This window comes from Mycteria americana, chromosome 29, assembly GCF_035582795.1.
Source record: "Mycteria americana isolate JAX WOST 10 ecotype Jacksonville Zoo and Gardens chromosome 29, USCA_MyAme_1.0, whole genome shotgun sequence".
NCBI classification, from domain to species: Eukaryota; Metazoa; Chordata; class Aves; order Ciconiiformes; family Ciconiidae; genus Mycteria; species Mycteria americana.
In genome coordinates this window covers 215,752-238,062 of record NC_134393.1, presented here as the reverse complement: position 1 = coordinate 238,062, position 22,311 = coordinate 215,752, and the positions used below count along the sequence as shown (strand labels likewise).

The 22,311-nt window shown below is 56.6% G+C and overlaps 2 protein-coding genes and 2 non-coding genes across 8 annotated transcripts; 3 read left to right on the top strand and 1 right to left on the bottom strand.

The window, feature by feature from the left end:
• Positions 1-2,042: 2,042 nt before the first annotated feature.
• LOC142421371 (uncharacterized) lies at positions 2,043-18,332 on the top strand. 3 transcript variants are annotated; one of them, XM_075526039.1, is made up of 7 exons: positions 2,043-2,384; positions 2,773-2,913; positions 3,920-4,027; positions 4,188-4,286; positions 4,796-6,391; positions 14,714-16,211; positions 17,324-17,348. In XM_075526039.1, exons 3-6 carry the CDS (start codon positions 3,940-3,942, stop codon positions 15,748-15,750), a joined length of 2,820 nt encoding a protein of 939 aa, XP_075382154.1. In that variant the 5' UTR covers positions 2,043-2,384; positions 2,773-2,913; positions 3,920-3,939; the 3' UTR covers positions 15,751-16,211; positions 17,324-17,348. The 3 variants fall into 3 exon arrangements, with proteins under 3 accessions (XP_075382154.1, XP_075382153.1, XP_075382152.1); XM_075526038.1 differs by lacking the exons at positions 2,043-2,384; positions 2,773-2,913; positions 3,920-4,027; positions 4,188-4,286; positions 4,796-6,391 and adding exons at positions 11,411-11,545; positions 12,565-12,635; positions 13,319-13,424 and having other exon boundaries at positions 14,366-16,211; positions 17,324-18,332; XM_075526037.1 differs by lacking the exons at positions 2,043-2,384; positions 2,773-2,913; positions 3,920-4,027; positions 4,188-4,286; positions 4,796-6,391 and adding an exon at positions 13,675-13,932 and having other exon boundaries at positions 14,366-16,211; positions 17,324-18,332.
• On the bottom strand, positions 7,632-11,514 carry LOC142421374 (uncharacterized). 3 transcript variants are annotated; one of them, XM_075526045.1, is made up of 3 exons: positions 11,377-11,514; positions 9,910-10,073; positions 7,632-9,478 (listed from the first exon to the last, which is right to left on the bottom strand). In XM_075526045.1, the coding sequence occupies exons 2-3, from the start codon at positions 9,995-9,997 to the stop codon at positions 8,097-8,099; spliced, it is 1,470 nt and encodes a 489-aa protein (XP_075382160.1). In that variant the 5' UTR covers positions 9,998-10,073; positions 11,377-11,514; the 3' UTR covers positions 7,632-8,096. The 3 variants fall into 3 exon arrangements, with proteins under 3 accessions (XP_075382160.1, XP_075382158.1, XP_075382161.1); XM_075526043.1 differs by lacking the exon at positions 11,377-11,514 and adding an exon at positions 10,614-10,754 and having other exon boundaries at positions 7,666-9,478; XM_075526046.1 differs by lacking the exon at positions 11,377-11,514 and adding an exon at positions 10,614-10,754 and having other exon boundaries at positions 7,671-9,475.
• A 437-nt stretch (positions 18,333-18,769) lies between the features above and the next one.
• TRNAL-CAA (transfer RNA leucine (anticodon CAA)) lies at positions 18,770-18,877 on the top strand. Its single transcript has 2 exons — positions 18,770-18,807; positions 18,832-18,877. It is a non-coding gene; the product is annotated as a tRNA-Leu (tRNA).
• Positions 18,878-19,214: 337 nt separating this feature from the next.
• On the top strand, positions 19,215-19,286 carry TRNAE-CUC (transfer RNA glutamic acid (anticodon CUC)). The gene has a single exon. It is a non-coding gene; the product is annotated as a tRNA-Glu (tRNA).
• Positions 19,287-22,311: the final 3,025 nt, after the last annotated feature.

Below are 22,311 nucleotides of genomic sequence, written 5' to 3'. Positions count from 1 at the left end.
AGCAAAAAATTACTGTCTTAATGTCTCAAGTTTTGACAACAAAGTGTCTTCGTTGGGCTGAATGGGGGCAATCTATTTTAATTTGTCTTAATTATTCTTCTAACAGTTGGGGCTGTCCCTACCCTGCTGAAACATCTTCCCTTTTTTCATGCTTTTCCCCTTGGTTTTCACCACCAGGCCGGAGCGAAGGAACATTTCTGGGGGTGCCCCTAAATCAGGTTAATTCACCCCAATGCCAGCAAGGTGCCGGGGTTGGGGTGCCAAAGGCACCAGGGTGCAGGGAGCATCTCAGGGGGTGGATGTGGGTGCTCAAAACCCACCCCAACAACCCCTGCAGCATTTAATTTATCTAAATCGCAGCTTCATGATCATAATTAAGCCTTAGCGGTGCTAAGCCTTAAGTGCTAAGCAGCTAGTGGGTGGTTTGCCTGGCTTTGCTTTTTATCATTTTTAAACCATTTTTTTGTTAACAAAAGGAGATGCTAGGCGGGTTTGGAGCTGGGTCGCAGCAGATCCTCAAGGCAGCCCATTTTGCCTCAAAATTAGTGCATTTTGTGGAAAGGGGCACATTTTTGCCCCGGCCTCGCTCGCCCATCACCGGGTTTTCCAGCGTAAAGGATTAAATATTGCTAAAAAGAAGTTGGAGGAGCTTCCTGTGGACATTTATTTCCTTCAGAAATCCATTTTCAGGGGTGGTGGTCACTGAACTGGGGGTTTCTGGCGTGAAGGTGGGAGAGAGGATTTTTTTGGGGTGGTTTTCACAGCTTCGGCCTCTCCTCTGCATCAGCTTCTCCACCGTGTCACCACGAGTATTACAGATCAGCTCCAGGAACCTGAATTCAGGGAAAAATAACCCCAAACCTCCCTGCACCTACGCAATAGCCCTTCCCCAGATTTACAGTCCCTACCAGCAGTGTCCCTCTTGCTGCAGGAGAAGCATCAGGCAGATGGAGGACACAATGCCATGATTTCTCTGCTTTTCTTTAAGTTTTCCTCACTGTCTCTGGTGAAATTTGCTTTGGGGAGGAAATATTTGCGGGAGACATTACTATTGAGTTGTGGAGGGCAGAAATTGGAGTGAAAAACCGTTAATTCAGGGCCTGCGGCTTGGGATCACCTCAGAGGGGAGGCGCCCACTTCCAAAATGGCGGCCCGCGCCCGCTTCCAAAATGGCGGCCCCCTGCCCTCTTCCAAAATGGCCGCCTTGCCCTCAGACAGGGCAAGAGGGAAGATGGCTGTGGCCTCCTCCTCAGCGTGGGGCGGTCGGGGCAAGGGGGGTGAGATGGCCGCGGCCTTCCCCTTGCTGCCAGGACAGCCCTGCTCAAGATGGCCCCTAGGGGATGAAGCCTGGGGGTCCATCTTGGGTGAGGGCAGCCAGCCAGCGTTGCCATGGCGACGGGCCCTGTCAGAGGGCAAAGCACCCCAAAAGAGCTGCTGTGGCGCAGGGGGGGACGGGGCCATTTCTGAGGCATCTGTGAGCCCCAGGCTCCTCATGGGGCTCTTAAACACTTTTTGGCCGTGCTCAAAAGTGGCCCAAAAGCATTTGGCACTGGCCTGACATCCCCAACGTGCAGGCAGCCACCCCCATTGACAGAAACCCTTCCTTTTACCCCCAAAACCAGACCCTTTCTCCACTGTGAAGAATCGGGACAGATGCCGCAATGGGAGGATTTGTGTGGCCCAGCAGCCCGGTCCCTTCAGTCCAGCCTCGCTAAAACATCCCCCAATACTCTTCTCTGGCTCCAAATTTAGGATTTTTGGCCCCAAAGTGGTCCCTAATGGGTTTATCACCAATAAATTTATGGGGTCATGCTTCCGGCCGGCAGCAAGGAGCTCCACCGCTGCAGCCCTCTGTGAGGAATATGTCTCCCGGGAGCACATCCCTGTCCCCACAGAGGGGCAGGCGAACCCTAAAACTGTTCTTTTTTTCCACATTTCGAGGAAAAAACACCTCACTGGGAGACCGGTGAGCATTTTTCACTTTGCAAGGTATTTTTTTTTTTTAATTTCCGCCCAGGGACGCCGTCGCTATTGCCGCCAGAGGGCCCTGGCTATTGTGCAGAGCTCTTTTCTCCCCTCTCTTTTTTCTTTCCTCTTTTTTTTTTTTTTAATTCCTTCCTTCCTTCCCCCCCCCCCTTTTTTTTTAACTCTTATTGCTCGGGATATCAGAGGGACCGGGCTTCCCCGGTCACGCTGTGGCCACCGCACCGTGCTGACCTGCTCCCCGTGGCCCTCGCATCCCCGGGGACACACACACACACACAGCCCCTCGCTGCCCCTCTGCCCCATTTTTTTGGGGAAAAAGGGGCTTTCTGGGGGGAAAAAGTGGTGGGGGGGGCATCTCCGGGCTTTGCCGACAGCACCTCCCAAGCCGGAGACTGCAGGTAATGGGGAGGTTCGGTCTTTGGATGCGGAGAGGGAGCGGAAAATGGCTCCTTTTTTTTTCTTCATCCCCTTCCTTTCCCCCTCCATCCTTCCCTTCCTCTCTCCTCCCGTCCCCTCCGGCTCTGCTCCCCAGGCTGCCCGCACATACACCAGGCTTAAACTCGGTGCCTGGATGCTCTCCATCCCTGGGGAGGGGGGGGGAATAATTAAAAAAAAACCCCAAAACACGAAAAACCCAGCCCTGTTGTCTTTCTGCAGGCGTCCGTCCTTCCCCCCTCGCTTCATTTGGGTGGGTGGGTTTCATTTTTGGATGGGCTGCTGGGGGGCTGGGAGCGGAGGTGTCTGCGAGGGCGTGCGGTGTTGACCCCTTTATTTTTATTTTTTTAGCAGGATGGCAAACTACCGGGGAATAAATGAAGCAGGCTGAGATGCTGGTGGGGGCTTCAAAGGAAAAAAAAAAAAAAAGGCAAAAATTGCAGGAGGGATCTGCGATCCGTGCTTGAAATTGCCCTTTTATTCCTGGCATCAGTAAGTCGGCAACAACCTTCTGCAAATCCCCCTTTTCCCAACCTACCTCCTCCGTCTACCGCAGCCGTAACAGAGCTGCTGCTAGGAAAAAAAAAAAAAAATCAACCCACACATTGGGATCCTAATACACCCGCTGCTCACAGAGGAGGATGAGGAAAGGGTTGGGGGAGCGGTGGTAATTTGCTTTTAAATGATTTTTGCAAAGGAGAGCACCAAACCCTCTTCCTACAGCTGGGAAAACTCATGTTTTCCCCCGAGCACAGGCTCTGAGCACTGGAGATTTGTGTAGAAAAATAACTGGGTGATTTATCCTCTTTGAGAAGGAGGAGCGATTGCTGTGGGGTTTTTTGAAGGGGGGTCTGGAAAATTTGGGACAGAAGTTTCTGGGAAGGTGAAGGATGCTGTGGATGAGCACCCAGGGTTTCGTGCAGTAGGAATTAGCTGTTCGATAAAATCTGGGTGAAAATGAATTTTAGGGTAAGGATCTCTCAGCTAAATGTTGTCTGCAGGTTACAGAAACATGTTCTTCGTGGGCTGGGTTTTATCTCTTTTTTTCACTTTTTTTAAAGGAATCGTGCTGCCTGCATTTCTGTTTTCCCCTTCTGCTTCCTCCTCCCCATTAACTTCAGGAAAAAAAAAAATAATTGTTCAGCCAGATTTGACAGAGGTAGAGGGTATAAAGTTCCTGCAGGATTTGGGAAAATACTTGGCGGGGTAAAGGATGGAGGTTTTTATTAGCTGCCTGTCCCCATGCCTTATCCCTGTTTTATGATTCAGCTTAGCCTTTCTATTATCTTATTAGAGAATAATAATCTATTAGATTATTAGAGAATCCACAGGTTAATAAAACAGAGGGTTTTGCATGAAGGGTCTAACTGATGCATGCAAATCTGTAGGATGATGGCTGGCGATGGCTTGCACGCTGGGCTCTGCTTGTGGGGGGTTACGTCCTCCTTGCAGAGGGGACACCAGGCTCTGCTTACGGGGAGTTACCTCCTTCTTTCAGGGGGTCTGGTGGCACTAGCCATGGAGCCGTACGTGCTGCTGGACCCGCGACAGAGAGCGCTGTATCGTGACGTGATGCAGGAGAGCTACGAGACGCTGATGGCGCTGGGTGAGGAGCCTACCCCTCCCACAGCAGAAAATTTGGGGTGGACGGAGGTTCTGGCTTGCTGGATCCTCACATCTTCATGGAAGGGGTGCTGGGGTCAGGGGGCTGCTGGGGAAGGCAGACCCTCCTGACCTGTGTTGCTCATCCCCCCTCTCTTTTCCAGAATTCCCCGTTTCCAAGCCTGATCTGCTGTCCCGCTTGGACCATGGGGCTGAACCTACAGCTCTGGATCTCCACGTGCCCAGGGACACCCCAGCCGCAGGTGAGCCTCCGATCGTGCCTCGACCACAGTGGGGAAAAAGCCTGGGTTCGGCTCCTGCAAGTGTGGAGGGCTCCCCCCCCCCCCCGAGCTCTCCCCAAAATGGGAAAAAACCCCACCGTAACGGCTGCCACCATACCCCAGGCCGCAAGCCCTGGTTTGGCCATGGCACGGAAGAAAGATGCTGGGGAGAAGAGACTGTAATGCCAGAGGGATGTCCTGGCCAAAATGGAAATGCTGGACTCCCTTCCTAGACAGCCGCATTTCTGGAGTGGTCCACAAAGGTGCAGTGGAGGTGGTGGTGGATTAATTACCGTGTCCATGTTGGTGGCAGAGAGGAGCGATGGGGATCAGAGATGCCTCTGCTAGAGGTGCTTACCTGGAAGAGTGTGTGAAATAAAAAAGGAGGAGGAAATCCCTCCTTGCTCTCCTTTTCCTATCACCTCCCCGTCTTCCCAGCCCCGGGAGAGACGATGTCTCCTGCCTGGGTTGTGTCTCTTTGTGCCCCACAGAGGACGGAGCAGGAGCGGAGCAGGAACCCCCTCGAGAAGAAGCTGCTGAGAAAGAGCCTGAAGTGGTGAAACCTGTGGGCGAGGAGCATCCCTCGAGCCCCACCGAGGCCGGGGCGAAGGCAGGCAGGAGCGGGGGACCGGGGGAGACGGCCACGCGCCCGGGCGAGAGCCAACCCAGCAACACGTGCGGTGAGTGCGGGAAGAGCTTCAGCCACAAGTCAGCCCTGGTGAAGCACCAAAAGATCCACAGTGGCGACCGCCCCCACGAATGCCCTGACTGTGGCAAGTGCTTCATCCAACGCTCGGACCTCACCATCCATCAGCGGGTCCATACAGGTGAGCGGCCCTACGCCTGCCCCGACTGCGGGCGCCGCTTCAGCGTCAGCTCCTCCTTGCTCACCCACCAGCGTACCCACGCGCCCAGTGGGGAGAAACCCAACCGCTGCCCCCAGTGCGGCCGCAGCTTCGCCGATCCGGGGTCCCTTGACCGGCACCAGAAGAGCCACCTGGGGGGGAAACCCTACGAGTGTGGGGTGTGCGGGAAAGCCTTCGCCTGGAGCTCCCACCTCGAGCGGCATCGGCGCATCCACACTGGCGAGAAGCCCTTCCAGTGTGCCGAATGCGGGCGAGCCTTTGCCTGGAGCTCCCACCTTGACCGCCACATGCGCACCCACGCTGCTGCTGCTGCCTCCGAGGATGAGGAGGACGGGGAGGCGGAGGAAGAGCCCCCGCCACCCCCCCAGAAATGCGCCGACTGCGGCAAGCGCCTCAACCACCAGACGGACCCCCAGCGCTTCAAGCACAAGGGCACCCAGACACCACCAGCCGGTGCCGAACCCACTGGCAGCCCCCCACGGCCCTACCGCTGCGAGCAGTGTGGCAAATGCTTCAGCCAGAGCTCCAACCTCCTCAAACACCAACGCGTCCACACCGGCGAGCGGCCGTATCCCTGCCCGGATTGCAAACGCTGCTTCCGTTGGGGCTCAGCCCTGGCTAAGCACCGGCGCACTCACGCTCGGCAGCAGCAAGCTGGCACCGCTGACAAAGCCATGCCAACAGCCACCGAGGAAGCCGGTGCTGGAGGAGGTGGCAAACCCTACCCATGCGGAGCGTGCGGGAAGAGTTTCGGTTGGGTCTCGCACCTGGAGCGCCATCGCCGCATCCACACCGGGGAGAAGCCCTTCCGCTGCGGGGAGTGCGGGCGGGCGTTTGCCGTCAGCTCCCACCTGGAACGGCACCGCCGGGTACACACCGGCGAGCGGCCCTACCGCTGCGGCGAGTGTGGGAAGAGCTTCGCCGTCAGCTCCACCTTGCTGGCTCATCGCCGCACCCATGCCGCCCAGCCGGGCCGGCCCCACGCTTGCCCTGAGTGTGGCAAGGGTTTTAGCACGCCGGCCAGCTTGGAGCGGCACCGGCGGCTTCACCGAGGCGAGAAACCCTACCAGTGTGGCATCTGCGGCAAAGGCTTTGCCTGGAGCTCCCACTATGACCGTCACCGGCTCACCCACACCGGCGAGAAACCTTTCTCCTGCGCCCACTGCGGCAAATGCTTCGGCCGCAGCTCCCACCGCAACCGGCACCAGCGTGCCCACATGCAGGGCGGCCCGGAGAAGCGGCACGTCTGTCCCGAATGTGGCAAAGCCTTCGGCCTCGGCACGGCCCTGGCAGCTCACCAGCGACTGCATGCCGCTGGCACCGGCACCGGGGGCCGCAGCCCCCTCTCCTTGCTGCCACCTGCATGGTGGGAGGGCGAGAGGCGAGGGGGGACGCCCACCCCCTCCGAGCTCTGGCCAGAAGAGCCCAGCTCCGTTTTCCAGCAGCACCCTGTGCCTTCCTCCTCCTCTTCCTCCTCTGCAGCCCCCAGGGGCTGGGCTGCCAAGGCTCTCCTGCCCCCCACCATGGCATGGAGGCCTGGGGAGGGGGACACCCTGCAAAGCGATGCCTCTGCCCCCCAGGAGCCCTGGGCTTCCCTGCCTCCCCCCAGCTCCTGAGGTGGGGCCGTGGGGACCGGGGGGGTGCTCAGAGCCACCCTCCGCCGTTGGGGACGCCCCACGGCCGAGGTGGGAGGCCGGCCTGTGTCCCCCTCCCCAGCACAGGGTAGGAAAGGGCTGTTGCAGCAGCTGGGGGGGCCCAGGATACCCCGGGGTGGGGGTCAGGATGGGGAAGGGGGGGTGAAGTGGTTGTGGGGAGGGGGCACGGGGAGGGCGAGCGGTGCGTGCCAGGGGGTAGCAACCAGCGTAGGGGCTTTGGGGGGAGACCAGGAGAGGAGGGATGGGGGAGGCTGGGGGTGGATTTGGGGAGGGCTGGGTGATAATTTAGCACGGTGGGGAGACGATACTTCTCCCTATAACCCTCCTCATCCTCTGCCCCACTGTTGTGGGGGGGGCAGAAGGGGAGCAACACAGCTTGGGTGTATGGGAGGGGACCCATCGGTAAAATCACCCAGGGAATCCCCTTCCGCAGGGGGCTTTTGGGGGCAAACAGCTCGGAAAGGAGCCATGGGGACCTACAATCAGTCACCAGCTCTGCTGCTTCTTCGCTGGGACGCCCCAAATGCTGTTTGGGTTGTGCCGGGGGCGGTTTGGAATGCACGCCGAGCCGGGAATTTGGCAAGGGTGGAGAGGCCGGGTTTCCTCGGCTCGGGTTAGCAGGTAATAAAGTAGAAGGTAGTTCAGCAAAAAAAAAAAAAAAAACCAAAACCCAAACCTTCTCTGCCTGTCTCAGAGTGTTTTTGTCTTTGGAGAGGGAGAAGATGCTCGCGGGGTTTCCTACCAGGAGCAGGGAAAAGCGACGGAGCCCAGGGCTGGTGCACAAGGAGAGCCAGACACAGGCGGCTGCGGGGCACGGGGCTCCCTTTTTATTCCTCGCCCCATGCCGGCACCTCCCACCGCCGAGCCCGCTGCACCCTCGGCGTCTCGCGGCGTCCCCTTCTCCAGCCTGCGGGCAGCAAGGAGCAGGCACAAATGACACCGTATTTTGGCACAAGAACCAGCCCCGGGTTACCCCCATCCTTTCCCGGTGGAGAAGAGCACCGTTTCCCTCGGGAGGAGGGTCCCTCTCCCCCGAGACGTCCCTTCCCGGCGTCCCCTTCGCGGCAGGGTGCAGGCACTGTTCACCCATCGCTGCTAGGAGACATCAGGAAGGATAAATCCCACCCTGATGCCTCACTGGAGCAGCCCCGTCACCCATCCCGGTGCCACCCTCCGCCCCTTAAATGTCACTTGGTGTCCGTGGATTTGTCCCCAAGCTGAGTTTTCCTTTGGGCACGGTCCTCGCACCGATGGGGGGGGGGCTCGGTCCTTCAGGGCTCCTCGCCGCCGCGAGCTCCTGGTGGCTTCACCAGCCCCGCGGTGCTGTGGGGCTTCTCGCCCACCAGCCGGGTCCTGGAAGGGGGCAGCGCTTGGGGGGCGAGGGGGAAAGCGGCCTTGGGGAGGTGGCTACGGCGGTGTTTGGTGAGGTGGGAGCTCTGGCTGAAGGCTTCGCCGCACTCGGGGCACTCGTAGGGCTTCTCGCCGGTGTGGACGCGACGATGCCGCTCGAGGTGGGACGCCCAAGCGAAGCCCTTGCCGCACTCACCGCAGGTGTAGCTCTTCTGGGCAGCGTGGCCCCGCTGATGGGCGAGGAAGGGGGGAGCCTCGCCGAAACGTTTGCCGCAGTCGCCGCATTTGTAGGGCCGGTCAGGGGAGTGAGTTTTGCGGTGCTGGAGGAGGTGGGCTTTTTGGGCGAAGCGCTCGCCGCAGCTGCCGCAGGGAAAGGGGCGTTCACCCGTATGCACCCGCCGGTGCCGTTCCAGGTGGGACGCCCAGACGAAGCCTTTCCCACAATCAGCGCAACGGTGGGCACGCTCCCGCCGGTGACACCGCTGATGCCGTGCCAACGCCGGCCCAGCTCGGAAAAGCTTGCCGCAGTCGCCGCAGCGCAGGGCTTTCTTGCCCAGGTGGGTGCGACGGTGACGGGCCAGGTCGGAGCTCTGGCAAAAGGTCTTGCCGCAAGCCGGGCAGCGGTGGGGCCGCTCGCCGGTGTGGCTGCGGCGGTGCTTGGCGAGGTGCGAGCCTTGGCTGAAGGCTTCGCCGCATTCGGCACAGCGGTAGGGCTTCTCACCGGTGTGCACCCGCCGATGCCGGGCGAGGTGGGATGCCCAAACGAAGCCCTTGCCGCAGTCGCTGCACTTGTGGGGTTTCTCAGCAGCGTGGCCCCGACCGTGTGCCGCCAGCTCGGCGGCGCCAGCAAAGCGCTTGCCGCAGTCGCCGCACTTGTGTGGCCGGTCACTGGCGTGGGTACGGCGATGCTGGAGGAGGTGGGAGCTCTGGCTGTAAGTCTCACCGCACTCAGGGCAGCCGAAAGGCCGCTCGCCGGTGTGCACCCGCCGGTGCCGCTCCAAGTGCGAAGCCCACGGGAAGCACTTGCCGCAGTCGGTGCAGCCGAACGGCCGCTCCCGTGCCGGTCCCTTGCTGGCTGCCCCGCGAAGGGGTTTGGCACAGTCCAGTTTGGGGACCGCTGTGGCTTTGGGCATCTTGGCAGCACCGTGTGGCACAGCTTTATCCGGGCGCTTTGTTTTCCGCCTGTTCGAGCCGAGGGTCTTCTCCCTCTCCGGGCTGCGGGACGAGCGCGCTTCGAGCTCCTCGCAGCTCTCCTCTGCCGCTCCTTCCTCCACTGCTTTTTCACTCACCAGCCCCTGTGCTGCTGGGGAGATGGAAAAAGGAGAAAAAGGGGAGAGCGTGGCCTCGACCGGAGCAGGGTGTGGTATTTAAATCGATGGAGCAGGAATGGGACTCCCCTAAAAAACCTGGGCTCCCAGAGAGAAGGAAGAGAGACGCGATGGGAGAGCTGATCCCAGTTTGAACTGGGAATGTGGAAATGCCAAGCGTACCCCATTACCCATATTTCCAATTAAAAAAAAATGCGGAGAGATCAATAACATTTTCCTGCACAAAATTTGAGGAGAGGGTTGGGATTTGGGGAAATCCCCCTCAAAACTTGCCTGGATTCTTCCCTCCCTCTTCCCATCCCGCTCGCAATCCCTTTACTTCCCTGCCAGAGACAGGAAAAAAAAGAGCAAGGAAAAAAGGGGAGGATGTTCAAGAAGGAAAGAGGATTTTTTTGTGTTTGCTTACCAAGGGACATCAGTGTTTCATAGCTCTCCTGCATCACGTCCCGGTACAGGGCCTTCTGCCGCGGGTCCAGCATCACCCACGGCTCCATGGTGTGGGGAGGCACAGGCAGCCAGGAGAACGAGGGTTTCTCCCTCTTTTCCTCTCTCAGGGCTCCTCAAAATCCCCTGTGGGGAAGAAAACTCCCTTGAAAGGGAGGAAATCCCCCGTGTAGTGCTTCTTGCTTGGGTTTTGATGCTTTTTTCTGGGGATGCCTCGAGAAATGTTGGGGGTTTTTCTCCCTGGGTTGCAGCACACGGACAGTCCCTCCATCCAGGACTAAGCCTGAGGCTCCACGGAGCAGCTCGGGGATGGGGGACAGGAAAGTCCCTGTTTCCCCCTATCTTTCTGGCAGACCACATCCCACAGCAATGTTCGTGCTCCTCCCTCCAACATCCCAGTTCCCCCAGTCCTCGTCTCACTGGGAGTCAGCCCTCCCAGGGTGACGGGGCATTGGGGGACGCGTCCCAGGAGCTGGGCTGTGTGCTCCATCCCCGGGGAGCCTGGGCTCCCTCTCCATCCTGCTTAGCCACCGTCCTCTCCCCAAAGGAGCCGCTGCTCCTGGGAACACCCCCAAGAGCCGGATCCTGCAAGCTCCAGCCCTGACGCGGCTCAGGACCCGCTGCAGAGCAGGGTCGCATCCCTGCCCCGGGTTTCTTCCCCGTTACCTGGAGTCCCTGGCTCAGGACTCGTTGTCGGCCAAGCCTGGAGCTGCCACCGCAGGGCTTTCCCTGGGAGAAGCGGCCCCCCTTCCCAGGCTGAGGCTGCAAGGAGGGGGGGATGCGCAGACCCCCCCTCGTACCCCGAGGACCACCGAGCCTCCCGACAGCAGGGCACAATGGAGGCGACGCCGGGCATGGCTTTGCTCCGGAAGCCCAAGCCGGTATCCGGGAGAGAGGAGATGCCAAGAACAGGCTCCTCGGCAGCAGTGTTTACCCAGAGCCCTCTAGAGGTAACCCAACCCCGGCTTCCCCCCCATCCCAACCCTCCCCGCAGGCTCCCCGGCACCCGCGGGGGGCACATGGGACCCCTCTACGGTCCTGCCCGTCACCCGCATCGTCCCCATGCTCTTCCCTTTTACCCAGCAGTTTTGGAGAGCCCCAGCCTTGCTAGAAACTCTGCCAGGGCGTTCGTGACAGCAGCGGCGGGGATATTTGAGTATTGCAACCATGGGGAAGCGGGGGAAGGTGATGGGGGTCTCTCTGGGGCAACAGGGCATCCCCCAGGCGGGAGAGGGGGACACCGGGCTGGTTGCCCGATCAGCATCAGGGATGGGAACTGTGCAAGCAAGAAATTAGGTTTTCCACCTGGAAAAGTGGCCCAAATCGTGTTTTCATCACGTGGCTGGTGAAAACATGTTGTTTCCCCCCCAAAGCTCCAGGCTCAGGAGTCATGTGCTCGCGGGTGGGAAGGAGAGAAATTTCCACTTACCAAGTTATCCCTCCTTGTTGCTGGAAGAGGAGATCACGAAAGCCAAGGAAAACACAACTCTGCGAACAAGAAGATAAAGAAATGCAGCAGGGGAGTGAGAGAGGAGCCTGGATTTCTGCCTCCGGGAAAGCCCAGGAGATTTGAAACCACGCAGCCGCTTTTCTCTACGGTGGGTGCAGGGGTTTTGGTGGTGGTTTAATCCCTCCCTGGCTGGGAAAAGCTGGGAGCGGAGGGGAAGCAATAATTTTCTTTTAATTTGCTTTGGAAAGAGCGCAAGGATGGGGAATTCTCCCTAAATCCTGCCCTCCCTAATGCACAGGCATTTAACCCCTGCCTCCCCGCCGAAGGAGGGAGCGGAGCCGATTTCTGCAGCCTCCCTGATCCTCTCTCCCTGCTCCATCGATCCTTGGCTGGTGGCAATGGACAGATGTCCCCAAGAGATCAGGGGACCAAGCCCTGGTGCTGGGGGCCACCACGCAGCCCAGGTGGCTCCGGGAGTGTTGCAGCTCGGCTGGGTATGGGAGGACACAGGAAGGGGCTGGATCAGCTGGATACTGAAGGCGGAGGGGAGAAGGGGGCTCTCCAGGAATACTGGGTGTGCTCCAAGCAGGGGCTGTGGCAGCGGGTGCCGGCGTGGGGCAGGCAGAGCCCTGCCTGCATCCCCAGGCCCATCGAGGCATGCAACAGCCCTCTGCCCCGAGGCTCTGTCTGCACCAAATCCTGAGCCAGAGACTCCAGGTGATGGGAACAGGGCAGGAGGGAGAGACCCACGCGAGCTTTCCTGCCCTCCCAGTCCGGCCCCAGTCCCTGTGCTGGGACCAGCGCAAGGAGCAGAGAGGGAGGGAGCACCAGTCCCTGCCCTTGCCCCATCCCCGTGCACGGGCTTGCGCCACAAGAGGGCACAGGGAGACCAGAGCTGCTCCCAGGACCTGGCTCTTCCCTGGTGATCTGAGCAGCAGATCTGCTCCCAAGAAGGTGGAAAAGGTCCATCGAGACTGAGCTCTGCTGGGCCAGGGCTGGCTGAGCCCTGTCTTGTGTCCGGAGGGGAAAAAATTCCCAGGAATGAAGTAGGCTGCTTCTTCCCTTGCACAGATGCCCATGCAAAGGGCACTGCCTAGATTTGTCCAGTTTTTTTTCCCAAGCTTTTCCCCCCGGGGAGCAGCTCAACACCTCCTTCTCCCTCCATAGGCTCCAGCAGAGCATCCCCATCGCTGCTGAGAGGGACGGAGAAGGACATGGCCACAGCAGAGCCGGCACAGGTGAGGGAGAGTCTCTCCTTTGGGGTGGGCAAGTGCATTTCAGCTGACCTGAAATGTCAGTGCCAGGTACCTTCTGCCTGGTCTGGCGGGGCTGAGCAAGCTGCTCTGTATGGTCCCCGTACACCAGCTGCGGTCAGGGTGCAGGAGAGGTGGTGAGGAGCAGAGGATGGAGCCCGAGGTGGGCACGCTTCAAGGCTGAACCTGGATGCAAGCTGCCATAAGGGTTTCTCTGAGCTCCCCTGTGTCAGAAACACAGGGAAGGTGGAAAGTCACAGCAGGGCACGGGGTTTTGTGTCTCCAAGTGACAGGAAAAGGCACAGAGGATGGGGTGGAGAGGTTGAGCCCAGCCTGCTTGAGCTCCTTCAGCTCCATCATCCCCATCAGGCATTGCTGGGTGTTTAACAACCCTCAGTGCTTTCCACTTTCTTTTTTTCCTTCCCCATAAGCTTACCCAGCTGCTTTCTGAGCCCACGTGGCCCTTTAGCATCCATGATGTCCTGCAGCAAGACTTTCCACAGCTTAACTACACCCCATGGGGAACAATACCTTGATATCTCTGATCCTTGCCAGCATCCTTTCTGGCTCTTCTGCAGCTCTGCTGAACGTAGCCTTGACTCCCCTCCCTGCTGCCTGAGCTGACCCACGGTGGCAGGCGCTGAGCTGGGAAATCCTTGTTGTTTCAGTGTCCGGTGACCTTCAAGGAGGTGGCTTGGTACTTCACCGATCCCGGCCAGCGGGCCCAGTACCGGGAAGCCATGCAGGAGAGTGCTGGAAATGACTCCTCTTTGGGTAAGGACTCGCCTTCCCTCCTTTCTGGGCTAAGTCTTGGGGTTGGGTGGGCACAGGGGATGCTCCTCTAGACTTTGGAGGCGAAGGAGACTTTCCCCATTGCTTCTGGCAATTGTGCTTCCCCCTTGGGACGCGTATTGGGGACCCATAGCACCCTCCATCCCCACCTTCTTCAGAGGAGTGCATGCTCTACCACATCAGACCAATGGTCCATCTGGCCCCACGTTCTCTCCAGCCATGGTAGAAGGAGATGCTATGTAAGAGAACAAGGAAAGAGACCTTTCTCAGCTGTGCCCAGCCCTTGCATCATCCTCTCTCCAGCAGAAGCCCCCAAATCTTCTCGTAGTAGCTCCTCAAATGAACCCAGACCTCTGCTGTGTCTCAGGAACCAGCTCTGCCAACCCTCAACCTGACAGGATCTCCTCTGGGCTGGAGTTGGAGGAGAAGATGTGGACCCCAGCTCCCCAGGACTCAGATGCAAAGCCCTTCTCTAACAACGCTTCCACAAGTGAGAAACTGGCTTAAATAACCCAGAAAGCATCTGGGAGAAAACCAAAACACCTGCGACTTCTACCCAGGCCCTAAGACACCCACTCTGAGCTTGGGATCTTCTAGGAGAGGGGTCCCAGAACCTCTCCTGGTCCCTTGGGAGATGTTGCCTCCAGATGCACATTGGAGGGGAACTCTCAGTCCATGGGAAGCAAAGGCAGAAGTTCTCCTTTTGGGTTACGGAGGGTTTTAAGAGCTGGGGTTTGAAGCTGAACTTCAGTCCAAGCTTCTCCAGCTGGCCAATGGTCAGTGTTTGGGCCTGGGCTGAAGGTGGAGCTCACATGAGCTTTCTTCATTCTTGGCTTTCCCCCCACTCTGCTTCCTTAGTGGGTTCCCTTTTCCATCCCAGCCAGGGACTGACTCTTCATGATCCCTTTCTCTTTCCTCTGCAGGGGATGGGATGGTGAGTGGGATGAGGGACAGCACCGCACACACAGACCCAGACATCAAGACCTGCCTGGAGGACATCTCCCAGCACCATGAGCCAGCCAACATCCACCAGAGCTCTCGAGAGAAAGGCCAAGAGGAGGTCCAGGGTTGTCCTGGGAGGGAAACACCAGGGACACGCAGGGAATTGCTGTTCCCCCATAGCCTTCGCCCCAGGGATAGACCAATCCCTCATCCCACCAGTGAGAAGAGCTTCCATCCCTGGAGACAGGGGTCCCAGCACCCCTGCCCTGACTGTGGGAAAAGCTTCGGGGTCTTCTCCAACTTGCTCCGTCACCAACGGAGCCATGGTGGGGACAAGCCCTACAAATGCCCTGACTGCGGGAAGGGTTTCGGGCACAGCTCGGCGCTGGTGACACACCGTCGCATCCACACGGGCGAGAAGCCCTACCAGTGCGCCGACTGCGGCAAGAGCTTCAATGTGGTGTCCAACCTGGTGCGCCACCGGCGGAGCCACACCGGGGAGAAGCCCTACAAGTGTCCCGACTGCGGCCGGCGTTGCAGTCAACGTTCCCACCTGGTGACCCACCGCCGGTTGCACACGGGTGAGCGCCCGTACCCGTGCCGGGAGTGCGGGAAGAGCTTCAATGTCAGCTCCGATCTCATCAAGCATCGCCGCACCCACACTGGGGAGAAGCCCTATGAGTGTCCCGACTGCGGGAAGCGTTTCAGCGGCAGCTCCAACCTCATCACCCACCAGCGGCTGCACAGTGGCGAGCGGCCCTACACCTGCGCTGACTGCGGCAAGGGCTTCACCATCAGCTCCAAGCTCATCGCTCACCAACGGACACACAGCAGCGAGCGACCCTACAACTGCACCGACTGCGGCAAGGGCTTCAGCGACCGACCCCACCTCGTCCGGCACTGCAGCACCGGCCAGCGGGAGAAGCGCTACAAGTGCTCTGAGTGCGGCAAGGGCTTCACCACCAGCTCCTACCTCCTCACCCACCAGCGCAGCCACACCGGGGAGACGCCCTTCCTCTGTCGTGTGTGTGGCAAGAGCTTCGCAGTGGTCTCCAACCTGGCGCGACACCGGCGCGTGCACACTGGGGAGAAGCCATTTCGGTGCGGGGAGTGCGGGCGGCAGTACAGCCAACGGGCTCATCTCACCACCCACCAGCGGGTCCACACCGGCGAGCGACCCTATGTCTGCGGGGATTGCGGGAAGGGCTTCAACGTCAACTCGTCCCTCACCAAGCACCGGCGGGTGCACACTGGGGAGAAGCCCTACCGTTGCCCTGAGTGTGGGAAGAGCTTCAGCCAGAGCTCCAACGTCATCACACACCGGCGGCTCCACCATGGCCATGGGGTGCACCAGCTCCGTGCATGAGCAGCTCCAGCTCCCATACCATGGTGGTGAAGCCCAGTGATGCCAGCCCAGCCAGGAGGTCTTCTCCAGAGGCTGGAAGTCAACCAGGACTCTGGTTATCTTGGCACACGTGGGAGAGGGAAGAAAGATCTGCGTATCCAGAGGTATGAAGGGAAGTATAGGGACCAAGCGTGGCCACCATCAACAGAAAACACCAACTCTGGGTGAGGTTCCTCCTACTCCGCTGGAGGAGAGAAAAAACACTCCTCGTTCTTCCCAGTCAAATTAGGACAAGGTATCTCCTGCTCCCACCTTGCCCAAACACAACAACAAAAAGGACCTTTGTTTTTCCTCGCTGCTCCGAAGTCTCCCCACACTAAGACATGTGATACAAGGAGCCCAAGGGCTGTTTCATCTCCCATCTGGTGTTCCCCTCTCCTCTGGTGATCTGCTAGTAGTGATAACAGCTTCAGGAATAAAAGGTGGTGTGATAAATACTGGTTGTGATATCTGTGTCTGTACCCATGGGGAGTCCAGGCACACAAACCCCACAGCCTCTTTTTATCTCCAGGCTGGGGCAGGAGGAAGCCCCTGAGCCTCAGGATCCCCAAAAGGGCTCCAGCAGCCAGCAAGGAGCAAGCTCAGGGGCCAGAGGCCACTGGGGTTGGTCTCCTCCTCCTACTCCACATCACTTTGGATCTCATAGGGGGAAATCCTGAGCTGGGAGGGTGAAAACGCCCACGGGAGGTCACTGATCCTTCTTCAGATGGGCCCAAAGTGTTGGCCTCATTGGCCAAACTCATCTACTCGGGTGTCCCAGAGCTGCACAGACACCTGGGGCTATTTGACCTCCGGCCACGGCAAGGTAAGCAGCCATTTCACTGCCCTGCTGAGCTGCGGGCTGGCCTTGCAGCCTCACCTACTCCTGTTTTAACATTGGGTTTTTTTGCATTCGAGCTGTAAGGTCATTGGCCTTTGTCTGGAGGACATGGCTAGGGAGCTCCAGACAACACTGGGCTTTGGTATGGTACCCACCCATCTCCCTGAACCTTGGCAAACTAACACACCAAACCCATAAGTGCAACCTTATAAATAAAGAGAATCAGGGGCAGAAAACATCATTTCTCCTACTCAGTACCAAGCCAAGACAAATGTAAGTTTAAGTATGACTCAGAGGCCATCGCTCTGTTTCTAACCATGGCAAACCTCCCCAGTGGATCTCCAGCCTCTCCAGACATTTGGTAGAGTCTGAGATGAGGATGGCATCTCCTGATGGGGAACGGTCTTTCCCTGCAGGTGCTGAGGTCTCAGCTCCCAGCTGCATGGAGAGGGTCTTCAAAGAGGTCAAGATAGACTTTGGTGGTCTCCCACCAGCATCACGGGTGACCGATTAATGTAGTCTTATGTGGGGAGGATGCTGAAGATGCTCTCGTCCAGGAGCTGCCTGCCAAATTATCTCCTGCATGGGCATGTGGGTGCGGGGGTAGTGGTGGGACGCCAGGTTTCGTGGTCGTCTTTACAGGAATGATACCGAATCAGGCGGGTGAAAAAGACTGAGTTTATTCTTTTTTCTCCTCCTTTCTTCTTCTCCCAGGCATGCAAAGAGGGAGACAAGGAAAGATATCCATGGTGAGAGGACAGGCTCTTGTGATTCAGTTCGTGCAAGAAGATCCACTGGGGATGGAGGAGGCAAAACACACTCCACCTTCACCCTTTCGTAACCTTATCCACGGCAGCCTGCAACTCCAAGGTACCAATGAAGGACCCCCGGCGTTGCCTCCTCTGGCGGTCTGCCTCGGTGACCAACCCTTTGCAAAGGACGCCCATGGAGATGTTCATCAGCCTCTTTGCCTTCACCGACATGCGCCTGGTTGGTGGTGGCAGCTGGCTCAGCAACCTGGAGATGTACCTCTTGCAGGATCCTTTCTTGAACCAGCCGCTTAATCCCTTCAGAGCTGGTTTCCATCGTCCAACCTGAGCTGGAGGCCTTCTCCACTTAAGCAGAGGCTTCATCTGCTGGACTTTCTGCTTCCTCCTCCTTGAGGTTTTTCCTCGTCTCTTGGTGGCTGCAGCCATGGGGTCTCCTTCAGATTCAGTGCTCCTCCCTGCAAAGGTGTCCCACCAGAGCCATGGCTCTCATAAAATGGACATATTCAAATGAGGGATTGACAATGCAGCCCAGGATTGGCCAGCTGCAGCAAAGCCCTTATGAGGCAGCTCTTCTGCATCCAGAATTTGCATAAGGATTTTTTGCCTGAAAAGCATGGAAATTAGACCGAAAGAACTTACCCTCTTTTTGACTTAACACCGATGAAAATTCCCAAAATTTTTCTCCAAACACACTTTCATTCTGCATTTCCTTGTGGAGAAAGAGTCAGAAACAACTTGATTTCGATTCTTCCTCGGTTAATTATTGCACTCGCTTAACAAAGGCGCATGGTCAGCTTGCAGGGGGAAGGTTTTCAGAAAGATCTGGAACTAAACCTGGAAATTTCAGGCTTTGCCTTTCTGGGGCAACTGGAGAAACATGGGGAAAAAAAAGCCTTCGATGGACCCTGCTGGGTTTTGCAGAGTGATAGGAGAGACTTCCAAGAGTGCAAACAATAAGGAGAAACGTGGTCAATTTGGCTATGGAATAAAAATAGAAAGTAAAACTGAGTTGGTGTTAAATTAAATTAAATCAGGGATTTTACTGGTACCACGAGCATGCGAGGGTGCTGCTTCTTTTTCCATCTTTCTCCTAATTTTTCTTTTTAGAGGTGATGACCAAATTGCAGCCAGGATCACAGTGTGCTTCAGTGTAAGTCGGGCTCTTCTGGAAAAGCAAATTCTTGTGTTATCCTGAGTGGGCAACGGAGACCGCGTGGACCAGGGATGGAGCAGTGGAAGCAAAGGAGCAGAAAAGAGCCAGAAGAGGGCTTTACTGCTGCAACAAAGAAACTTGCTGCAAATTTGGAAGGTTTGAAAAGAGGCAGGAAAGCCCAAGATGTGGAAGGATTAATTGTTGAGGATGAGGAGGGTGAGGATGGGTTTTGACAGTGTCAGGATGGCCGAGTGGTCTAAGGCGCCAGACTCAAGGCTCTGCTTTCCCTGCCCGGGGTTTTCTGGTCTCCGAATGGAGGCGTGGGTTCAAATCCCACTTCTGACACATCTTTTCCTTCTAAAAACTAACATTTTAATAATTTTTTAAAATAGTCCCCCCATCATCTCCGCACCTGAGTTAGGGGAAAACGCCGATTCTCCTTTTTTTCCCCCCCAAAAAACCTTGCTCCTGTAACCATCTCTACTCTTCGCCTCTTGCAAAGTGCGCCCACGCGTGGGGAAGCAGCACGGGGAGGGGGGGGAGGGGGGGGAAGCGGGCTGCACGCTGCCCCACGGGTGTCTTGGTTGCGGGGAGAGGCGGGGGCAGCGCAGCCGCCCCCTCCGTGGGGTCTTTCGTGGCGGGGCCGCCCGTGGGGCCCCGGCGGGAGCAGCTTCACAGCGCTTCCCTGGTGGTCTAGTGGTTAGGATTCGGCGCTCTCACCGCCGCGGCCCGGGTTCGATTCCCGGTCAGGGAAACTTCATTTTCCTCCTCCCTCAACAAAATAATTTCCTTTTTTTTTCGCCCCTCCGATACCACCAATAATAGGCTTTTTTCGCAGCAAATTCAACCCTCGAAGCACACACAGCGATGGCGAACGCTGCTGTTACTCTAAAAGCCGGTTGGCACCCTTGCTGCACAGCATGTGGCCAGGCTGATCTTGCTTCTTTTTAAGAATCACTGCTTTAATTGTCACGGGTAGTAACTTGGTGAGGAATGGGTTTAGCAGAACTGGGATATCACCATCACTATCCTAGGGTAATTCAGACTGGTGGGACCTTTCCCCCTGCTCGCAGCCATTCCCATCATCTGTTGGTAATTAAAGTACATATGTTGAAGCGTATATATAACCACCTACTTGCAGCAAGGAGGGCACGAAAGCCCCTATTTCTCCAAGGTAAAAACCACTTACAGATTCTCCCTAGCGAAACACCGACCCACAGCCCAACCCCTCATCATCCGTTCCTGCAAAAGAAACCCCTCACACCACCAAAGGCTGCTGCATTTGGGCTTTATTGCAATGCCACGTTGACCATTTCATTCGACAAACTCCCCGCTCCACCTGGTACATTGCTTAGGTCTTCCCAAACTGGTGGTTGCGCAGGTCTTTGCAGCAATTGAGGTGTTTTAATTCCTCTTCCTTGGGGTTTAGGTCTTGTTTGCCACCCATCCGAACCCCAAGGGGAGGAGGATGTTTTCTCTAGCGCCTGCTTCTCGAGACCATGGAGGGCACGTGCCTCCACCTCCTCTTCGGCACCAGGCGCTGCAGGGCAGCTTGCACATGCGCGGGGCTGATGAGGGGATCGCGGCTCTCCCTCCGCAACCGCTCGGCCTCGCTCGACACCTGCTTGTAGATGTCCTCCACGAAGCTGATCATGAGCCCCTTTGCCTGGTGGGACAGGAACCGTCTGTCTCGCTTGATCTGGTTGAGCGCCTTGGCATTGATGGAGTGGAAGGAGCGTTTAAAAGCCCTTTTCCTCTGCTTGTCCACAGGTTGACTCTTCGCCTGGCCTCGATGCTTCCTCTGCTTGGCCGGAGATCTCCTGCCACGGCTCTTCCGTCTGCTTCCCTGCTGGGATCTCTTTTCCTTCTGGGTCCTCCTCTTTCTTCCCCTAGCAGACACCATGGCTCAGCCTTGTCCCTGCACTTCCTGGACCCCTCAATCCTACAAACACCACCCCCCCCCCCCCCCCGTTTTATGCAAGTGAGCATGCAAATGAGGGACAGCTCTGAGCCCTACCATTGGCCAAGTGAACAATACCCCCCCCCAATTCACAATGGGGAGAATCCCAGCCAGTGCTGGTCACTGGAGTCCCTCTTGGCCAGGGCAACCAGGCATGACAGGTGCCTGCAAGGTTTGAAGACCTCCAGGACCCCTCACCTCTCCGGGATGCTCACCTTCCCAAAGGAAATCTTCCACCCAACCTAAAAACTAGCATTTATTTCTTGGAGTATTACCCCAGTCTCAAAAGTTTTGTCTCACGATCGCATGGCCAAGCCGAGTCCATGCAACACGTGTCCTGGGAGTCTTCTGGGCAAGCAGGAAATCCTTTGAAAGAGCATCTTTCCTCAGCAGAAACTGCCGGCATACCTTAGATCTGTGTCTGCAGCTTGAAGACTCATCGTAGCTAATTACTTAGTTAACAAATCCACCCAGATACACCACAGGTTTTTCCCTCCCCATGCTTTACACACGTAGCTCATTTTTCATATTCATGTGCAAATCCTCACACAAACATGCACCTCCCATGTTTCTTTCAAATTCCTCCACGCGCCGTCAAAAACAGTTGATGTCCCACACCAACATCTACCTGCTCTGATTCTGGAGGACCAAACCCTGACTTATTTTTCTCCACCCTTCATTAAGAAAAAACAACATTCAAACCAGAAGACAATTATTTGGCAGCAAATGATTGTCCCTTCTTCCCTCATCTCATGCTGACTGATTCAATTTGTTTTCACCCCTCCCATTGTCTTTCTCCAAGCTTCGTGTTGTAATCGGTTTTACGTGGAAACTTGGTTTCCAGTAATAATCAGGGAAGCAGCCGACAGGAGCGGGAACATGGGAGGAGCTCCTTTTGCAATTGGTGGCATGCATTGCTTATACTCAGACAAACCCCGTCATTTGAGGTTGATCCGAAAGCGACTTGTTAGGACACACGCTAATCTAGCTTTCATCAAAACAAAATGAAACAAATTGCCCAGACTCCAAAATCTCCAGCTGTCCTGGGAACAAGTGTACATACTGGTTTCATCATGTAATCCCCAAATCCCCCAAGAAGTATCATTGCTTCATATGAAGAGATAATACATATTGCTGGGTTTTCAGCACCGACACCCACAGGTATCAGGAAAACAACCTGGTAATCACAAGCCAGTAAAGAAATCAGACTCAAAGCAAGGGGGTTTTTTGCAGAAAAAAAATGATGCCTTTGCCTTTTCCAAATGTTAAACCTGAATCAAACTAGGGGATTTTCTTAAACGGGGACATGCTCTGGAACAAAAACCTCGAGACAGACATGCAATCCTTCAGTTTTTCTTAGAAGGAAAGTTTCCAGACATTCATCACCCAATTTTAATGAGGACAAAGGGAAACTTGTGGACATCATGATGAAAGCTGTTGAGCTGGATGCAAAGAATCAGTTCCTAATTTTGCCATGATGCAGGCCGAGATGTGTCCTGGAATTAAAAAACTTCACCATTTTGGAAGAGACTGACGCTATCAATGGCACAGCCATGGTGATGTTAAAAGCACAGTGAATCTCCTTGGCCAATCCCAGCAGCAACACTGAGAATATGGTTTTGGAGGAAATTAAATTGCCCCAGGACTGGGCAGGAGCAGGCAGAGGAAACGGGACCACAAAATCTCCACCTTCCTATAGAAACATAGCCACGCTCCATCAACAAGCACATTGCTGGGCAAGACCCACATCTTGACCCATGGCTTCTTCCAAGAAGACCCATTGAACATAGCACCACAAAACCCCAACGGCTATGTCACA